The sequence below is a fragment of the Euphorbia lathyris genome, chromosome 9 (assembly GCF_963576675.1).
Source record: "Euphorbia lathyris chromosome 9, ddEupLath1.1, whole genome shotgun sequence".
In the NCBI taxonomy this organism is placed as follows: domain Eukaryota; kingdom Viridiplantae; phylum Streptophyta; class Magnoliopsida; order Malpighiales; family Euphorbiaceae; genus Euphorbia; species Euphorbia lathyris.
Window position 1 is genome coordinate 73,877,596 of NC_088918.1, and position 8,730 is coordinate 73,886,325.

At 38.8% G+C, this 8,730-nt stretch overlaps 1 protein-coding gene across 1 annotated transcript; it reads left to right on the plus strand.

Annotated features, from left to right (window-relative positions):
* Nucleotides 1–5,837: 5,837 nt before the first annotated feature.
* Nucleotides 5,838–7,614, plus strand: LOC136206815 (calmodulin-7). Its single transcript, XM_065997990.1, has 2 exons — nucleotides 5,838–5,998; nucleotides 6,854–7,614. The coding sequence occupies exons 1-2, from the start codon at nucleotides 5,923–5,925 to the stop codon at nucleotides 7,225–7,227; spliced, it is 450 nt and encodes a 149-aa protein (XP_065854062.1). The 5' UTR covers nucleotides 5,838–5,922; the 3' UTR covers nucleotides 7,228–7,614.
* The last annotated feature ends 1,116 nt before the right edge of the window (nucleotides 7,615–8,730 follow it).

Below are 8,730 nucleotides of genomic sequence, written 5' to 3' on the forward strand. Positions count from 1 at the left end.
CAATGTACCGCAATAGAATCAAGAAATGCCATGACAGAAGAGTGCAAAAAGTAATGATCAACGAAAACGACTTGGTCTTGAAAAAAGCATATAAAATACAGTCTAGAGATGGCAAAGGCAAGCTAGGCGTCAACTGGATCGGGCCATACAAAGTATCCAAGAAGATGGGACCGGCCACTTTCGAAATAGAAGAAATGAGTGGAAAGAAGCTCCCGCGCACCTGGAATCTCGAGAATCTACGCCTATATAGAAAGGCCGAGTAGTTCGAGGAAATGACGAGTACTCTTTTTCCTTTTATGAGTTTTTCCCACTGGGTTTTCTGATAAAAGGTTTTAATGAGGCTTCGATCCCACACAATCGGTGTACATATGTAATAAACTTTTTCTCGTCATCAATAAAAGTTATTACATTCACTCAGTATGTTACAACAAAATGCGGATTCTTTACAAAAACACATAAATGTGTTGCCTGTTAAAGAAAGGCGGATGCATGATTACGCATCACTCGCAAAAAACCTTAGGGTTAAAATCAAAAACACATAAATGTGTTGCCTGTTAAAGAAAGGCGGATGCATGATTACGCATCACTCGCAAAAAACCTTAGGGTTAAAATCAAAAACACATAAATGTGTTGCCTGTTAAAGAAAGGCGGATGCATGATTACGCATCACTCGCAAAACCTTATGATCAAAACTTATGATTATTTTCGAAAGAAGAATTATAAGTTAAGGCATAAAATTAAGCGAATAAACGAGTACTCAAAATTGCAAAAAGGGTCTGGCCACCCTAGCTATGAAGAAACACAAATATGGAGTCGGTAAAAGGACAAAGGGCACATATAAAGGGCAAAAAAGTGACAATCACACACATATGAAAAGCAACAACCGAAAGAAAATATATATATCAAAGCGGTTTGTTACATGGTTTTTACATACAAAAGTCCAAATATAAGTTAAGCTATGCTACAGCTTCCTCTCCTTCGCCCCTAATGCCCTCCTGGACTGCGGCGACTCCCTCATCTCCTCCGGTATGAGGATCTACTTCAAGCGAATCCTCAACCCTTGAATCGGTAACCGCTTCAGTAACCTCTTCGGTGAGAGGTACCTCTTGCATAGGTTGAGAAACGGCTTGGGGTGCCTCTCCTTCCGCGGGCTGAATAGGGATCTCGCAGCTAATCGGAGTATCCTGAAGACTCTTCCAATCTAAGAAGAGTACCTCATCCATATCAGCATCCTCGGCTTCCAGCTTATCCCACTCCCCAGTTAAATCCTTTTCAGGGATGGGAACTTTAGGGCGGTTAAGTACTAGACCCTTATGACCGTGCTCATAAGTCGCATGAATCCGCTCCCCATACCAGTAGATGCGGGCGCCATCTTCAGCCAGAATCTCCTCAACCCTCTTCTTTTGGGCCTCCTTGAAAGCAGCTAGGTCGTCGAGGGCTTTTTGCAGTTCATCCGACTTAGCCTGAAGGGATTTAAGGGCCTCCTCCTTTTCGCCCACGGCCTTCTGACAGGTGCCCTCTAGGACCTTCACCTTCCCTTGGACATCATCATAAAGCGACTTCTGAGTCGCCAATTCCGTACCAAGACTTTCCAACTCCTTGGCTCGCTCTGCATCCCTTCGGAGAATGCCCTCAGCGAAATTGATAATCTGCATATAACACGTCTCACAAATAAAAATGGGCGAATAGAAATATGCGGTTACAATGAACACAAGATATTTGAAAGCGAAGGACAAAGCAATAATATACCTCTACAGAACGCTTCTCGATCCCTTCCACAGCAGTAGGGAGCGGTACTTGCTCACGCACACGGGAGGCAGAGGGAAGTCGCCCAAGGACATTGCATATAGAAGATACAATATCCTTGCAAGAGAAGTTCATGGCCAGGCCGAAAGTCCTAGTCCACCATCCGCTAATATCAGGGATTGGCTGCAAAAGCATAAAGAAAAATATCAAGAGAAAGGCAGATAGCTCATGAGGAAAAAGTAGCAATACGAGAGGGAGTAGATCAAGATACCTCGTGAATGGGGGTACTGCTCTTTCCTTTAGACGAGGCGGATACATGTGCGCCGCCAACAGTAAGGGACACAGAAGTGTTCTTCTTTTTAGAACGAGAAGACTCTGTATCCGCACTTACCTTCCGCTTCCTGGTTAAAGGAAGATCCTCGGAGGCAGAAGCGGGACCTTGTGAAACGGAAGCCCTAACCGGGGAAGCCGCCCCAATAGAAGGAATCGTCCCTCCAGAAGGATCCGCCCCTACAACGGAAGCGGTTTCCGTCATCCGCTTCTTTCTTCTCGCCAGGGCTTTGGCCTCCCGATCTGTAGCGATTTGAGATAAAGGATCACCCCAGCAAAGGGTTAAAAGAAACCATCAACTTGTAAATAAAAAGTACCTTGCACAAAAACGTGATAAGGAATATAGACAACGCGATCCCCCTCGTGGTACGCAATCGCTACTCGGCTCCTTAGCATATGAAAGGCCTGATCGTATGTCCATACAAAAGGAGGAGTGCTCTTCAGGAACGTGATAACGGTGGATTCTTCCTTGCTGGGATACCCGAAATTCAAACTCTTTACGTCGGGTCGGCTCCAGCAACGAAGGAAGTTCGGGTTTTCCTCATTAAACTTGATAAAAAAGTAAGATCGATCCCACTCGCGGATCTTGTTCAGCTTCTCGTCAAAACCATAGTATCCGCTCTGGCGGATGAAAGTGAAATACCCCGCCGAGCTTTTGAAATGGTGGAGCTTGGAGAAGATTTTGGGCGAAAAGGGAACCTCCAAACAATCTGCCAAGAATTTGTCCAGAGTCAAATCGGCCCAGCCGTTAGGATGCAATTGCCCGGGCGCGATTCCGTAACCGCCTAGGACGGAAGCAATCTCATCCGCCAGCGGATAAGTGAAGCCGCAGATAATCTGGGCCACGAAAATAGTGAAGTACCCTTTTGGGTAATCGCCCGGTCCCCTATCCTCCCCAGGAATGATAGTCTCGAGACCTCGAAACCAGGGATAATGCTCCCACAAATCATCGATTGTCTCTTGACAAACCAGACTTCCCGACCTATCCTTCTTTGGTAACAAACGAGGGGTTGGGACAGGTGGCGGAATGAACTTTTTGGGGTCAAAACCTAAACCCTCGTCGGTTGTATTCGCCAGATGAAGGAAATCGGCGGGATGAGAATTACACCCAGGAGAGCTGGTTGAAGCTTCCTCAACCATCTCTTCGACCTCGTTAGAGACCTCGCGGACATAATCGTCGTCAAACGGCGCGAAGTCGAGGTCTGACATGATCAATAAAAGGAAAATAGAAGCAAAAAGCCGAACAAGGAACAAATGTGAAAAGAAAAACTTACATGAAAAAGACAACACAGTGAAGTGACGGGATTAAGAGGTCAACGCCGGAAAAGAAGTAACGGAATTAAAAGGTCGACGCCGAAGAAAACGAAAGAGGAGAAATGCACAAATTCAAAACTTTGAAATAATCGGACAAAGACGAAGCGTCCCCTATAAAAAGACCCTAAAAGGGCTCTTGCTAGACCAAGGGGGAGGCATGTGATAACCCGCGAAGCCCAAAATGGGTTATATTCATTTCGCAAGCCCAGCCCATATTAAAGCCCCATGGGCTAAGATTGGATGGGACCCGAATGAAGGAAGCGGGCGCAGCGAGTAAACCGCCCCGAATTCCTAAACGGAGCTTCAAGACTCCCACTCAAAACCACGTTCGTTGCCATGAAAGCCACGAAAGGGACATGGCCTAAAAAGGGGTAACCTCCCTCAGAACGTGGCCCACTAAGGAGTAACCGCCCTCGGCGGTTACCCAAAAAACACCTATAAAAGGCCTTAAGAATAAGGGGGGAGGTACGTTCACATTTTTTCCCACAAAGCTATTGCTAAATTATAGACTCATTCTTACAAAAACTGACTTGATCGTCGGAGAGTTTTCCCGGAGATCCTGTCTCCGGTTTTGTTTCGCAGGTAACTCCGGCAAAGGATATCAAAGCGGATCCAGCAAGTTATCAAAGAGGAAGGGGGTATGAGATTCTATCATCTAGGCTCGTTTAATGTTGATTTACTTGTTAAACAAGCACAAAGTTTGATTTCAAATAGCAATGCTCTCGCTAGTCGTATTATCAAAGTGAAATATTTCATGAATGGAATTTCTGGATAGTTCAGGTAGATCACAATTCGAGCGTAGTTTGGAGAAGCATTTTTTAGTCAAAAGATGTGTTTAAGGGAGGATGTAGGAGGCAGATTGGTGATAGTCTTTCTATTAGGGCTTAGTCATAGCCTTTTATTGTTAATAATGATAGCTTTAGCCCCAAACTCTTTTTCCCAAAGCCCAAAGGACTAGAGGATGCTAGGGTGGGAGAACTTTGGATCTCAAGGCATGAATAATGAGACGTGGAAATATTCTATCAATGTTTGTAAGGAACATCCACTATAATAACCAAATTATTTGGAACTTTGAGAAAACTTGACTCTATTTCGTGAGGTTTGGGTATAGGACGGCGATGAGTTTGCAGTTTGAGAATACATTTGGCTTTTCTTCGCATGGGTGGATTGGGGTGTGGGATTTTAATATACTTCCTAAGTAAGCAGCTTTTTATGGAGATGATATAGTAATTTTCTTCTAAATCAAGCAAACTCATTTTTAAAATGAATCTAGATTCCAAATTCATGTGCGTTGTATGAGGATTTTGGTAAGCATAATGTTCATATATTTTGCAACCGTCCTCTTCTTTTGGAATGTTGGAGAGTGGCAGGTTTGGAGATTAACACATTAAATGTAATAGATTTTTCATATTGCTTTAATTCTATTGTTGATATAGTCAAGGATGTGAGAGATAGTGATCAAGCTTGTATGAATCTATGGGATTTATAGAATCTAAGAAAAAGAATGTGGATCTATCCTAATATCTGTTAGTGCTCGTAATTCTTTGAATTTTCTCAATGATTTCTAGCGATTAAATGGAGATGAGGATAGGTCAACTGGTAAGCCAAAACTCAGCTTCTACTATTCGTTGTTGGAAGCCGCTAGAGAATAATTGTCTTAAACTCAATATCGACCCAGTTCTATATGTGCACGGGAGATGAGTGGATTTCAACCTAATGTGAAAGGACCACGTATGGCGGATTAGGAAATGTCTGATGAAGCGTGTGTTAGATAATTAATCTCCTCATATTACTGAAGCTCGCTATTTTAAACTTATTTTAGATAGGGTTCAGAATGAAGGTTGATAGGGTTTAAATGGATGTGAAGAATACGGTGGATGGTTTTTAAAACAAGGCAAAGGTAGAAGATGTGTTGGAGTTTGGTACATTGATGTATACTTATCGCCATTTAGCTAGTTGACTCTATTTTTTTGTAAAAATAATATGGTGGCAAATGGTTTAGCCAAAGCCGTTTTTTTAGCCTAGCCCACTAATATGGGAGTAAGCATCTCATTTTGTAAGACCCTTTATTTTGTTTCACGTTTTTTTAATGATATGGTTTTTTTCTTAAAAAAAAAATATATTTATAATTACTTAAAATAATTAAGTATAAATTATCAAAACTGTAGCTTTATTCCTCCAATCAAGTGCTCTGAGTATTTTATTATAATTTATTATAATGGTTAAATATTTTAAATTGAAAAATCAGGAATTTAATGAATAAATTCGAAAAGATTAGGGCTTTGCGTGATTTTTACCTTGAACAAAAGAAAATGATCAAGAAGGGCAAAATGGAGAATGAAATAGTTAAGCGGATTTGATAAATGGGTGACTTCCGGTAAAATGAAAAACACGGATATAAAACGGATATATTTTGTCTGCAATGCCTTTATTTCGTCCTATATATAGATATTTAGTTTAATTTTCTCTCCGATATAGCTCGTCTAAACAAAATAAGATTTCTCAGTTAGAAAAAGAAAACAGGAAGAGCAAATGGCGGATCAGCTCACCGATGATCAGATCTCCGAGTTCAAGGAAGCCTTCAGCTTGTTCGACAAGGATGGAGATGGTTCGTTTCTTTCTTCTCTTCTAATTTATTATGTATATGTCCAGATCTGCTTCGTCGATTGTTTATGTTAGTCACTTAATTTCGTGGATTTTTAGGTCTCTTCCGTTTTCTTGTTGTTTTTCTGTGATTCATGTTGAAATAATTAATATATGGGAGCATGATTCATTGTTTTTATCAAATTTGTGAAAGAAGCTGCTATCAAATGGTAAATATCTGTTTGGATCTATTCTATGTACGTTTTTGTCCGTTCTGTAGATATGAATCGCGATTTCTATGATTAGGATTTGGATTTAACCGTTGAATTTTAACTATTCTTTGTTCGAAGAAAAGTAGAGGCGATTTCTGATAAGGATACCATACCGGTCAAAGAAATGGAATCTTTTATGTTGATATCTTTCTGAAATTCCTTGTACACATTCGAACACCGTAGGGTAATTTATCACTCCAAATGTGTGATTATATGGTTCATACAGTTCAATAATGGGGCATTATTCTATTTTTTCTGTCACACTTTGTTAATTTCTTATTAAATCCTTGCGAGTTTCTCATTAAAAATGAGAGAGAGAATTGTGCACAGTAAGGTGAATCCTGTAATTATATAGTAACATATGTTTTCAACAATTCCTGTCAGCAATTTTGATTATGCATGTTTTCATGGCTGAAATGTAGCCAAATGCCTATGTTGATACCGAGGTTTAGTTTGTGAATTTTGAATGATAGGGCTGATGCTAGTTTGTTAATTGCAGCTTTTCCCATCTGGGGTTTAATCTCTGGGGGAGATTCAATATGAAAAAAGGAATAGGAACCTGAAGAGTTAGTTAATTTTCCTGTGTCTTTGTTGTTTGTGATGGGCAGGTTGCATTACCACAAAGGAGCTTGGAACAGTGATGAGATCTCTAGGTCAGAACCCTACAGAGGCAGAGCTGCAGGATATGATCAATGAAGTTGATGCTGATGGCAATGGAACCATAGATTTCCCGGAGTTCCTCAACCTCATGGCTAGAAAGATGAAAGACACCGACTCAGAGGAAGAGCTTAAGGAGGCATTCAGAGTGTTTGACAAGGATCAAAATGGTTTTATTTCTGCTGCTGAGCTGCGTCATGTCATGACTAACCTCGGTGAGAAGCTTACTGATGAAGAAGTGGATGAAATGATAAGAGAGGCAGATGTTGATGGTGATGGCCAGATAAATTATGAGGAATTTGTCAAGGTTATGATGGCCAAGTGATCATCATCGTCTTCCTCATCATCCCATTAATTTCCAGCAAAACTAAAATCTTCAGAAAAACAAAAAAAAGAAATGAAGAGATGAAGGAAATCAGGAGTACTACCAAACTAAACATAGTTTCAAATTTCTATTTTCCTTCATTGTGTAATTTTTATCTGATAATGGCTTGAAATCTCTTATATGTTAGGAAAGGTAGTAGGGGTGTATCCATATTCCATGATGGTGGTGGAGATATTTGATATTTGTTTTCATGTGTCTAATACCATCTCTAGAAATCTTTATGTATGCTTCCTTTTCAAACGGAACTTGAAGGGATTTCAATTCTATTTATTGGATGGATATAACTCAAGTTTTGAGTACTTTTTATACAACCTGTTGCTTTAGGCCTATTTATCCAATTAAAGGTATGTTTGTTGGCTGGGATATCTGCTATTATGTTATATCAACAGTCGTAATAGGTGTATATGCACAGTTGGGCCATGAAAATAAGGTTGTATAAAATGAAGATTTTGTTTGTAAGCGTTGAACTATTTCGTATGTTAGAATTAAATCTGTGTTTTTTCTGGAATTTTTTTTACTTGTTTTACAATCTCAAAATACATTTAAAGATGCAGTGTGGTATGTAATTTCTTAAGGAAATACTTGTAATTTAGTAATTCCACGTTTTTCAAACGATTTGCAGTGGGATTTGTAATTTCTGATGCGAGTTGTAAAGAGATTTCTGTTCTATGTGTTTGACCGAGCATCTAATTTTGGGATTTTTTATGAATGATTTTTTATTTTAATGAAGATTTTAATGGACGAAAGAAAGAAGATGTAAAAGGGAAGAGAGAAGATGAGAGAAATAAGAAAAAATAATAATAAATAAATTATATATATATATCATTATTTGATTTCAAATGAAAAAATTAATTTTAGACGAATATTAACATTAACAGTATAAAAAAATTTCGAATCGATGATAATAGTGGCATTTACGAGTCTTTTGACTTGCAATAAAATGAACCCACGAGAATGCATTAATTTATGGATGTAAAAGTCTTTTATTCTTGTTTTGCATCAATTACATGCAAGTAGATTCAAGTTTGTTGCAATCTCAAAACATATTTAGAGATGAAATATATATATATGAGATAATTTTTTTAGTTTCTGTTTGACTTTTTTTTTTTTTTAATTACGTGTACATATTTTATCCATTACTGATTGATGATAATATATCCATATATGCAATTGAAATAATAGAACTTATATATGAGAATATGTCTCCGATTGATGATATGTAAAATCAATCCAACTTGACATTTCAAAACCGTCAGTTATATCATTTACAATAACAAAGATAAAAAAAACTCTTACTAATATTTAGAATCTTTCTGTAGATAAAAGTTTATTCCTATATACATATATACCCTTAATCTTTCTCCATTATTAAATGTTCAAGATAAATACTACAAGGTGGATTCGATTCGATAGTAAAAAAAGCAACTCATATAGCACATTTAG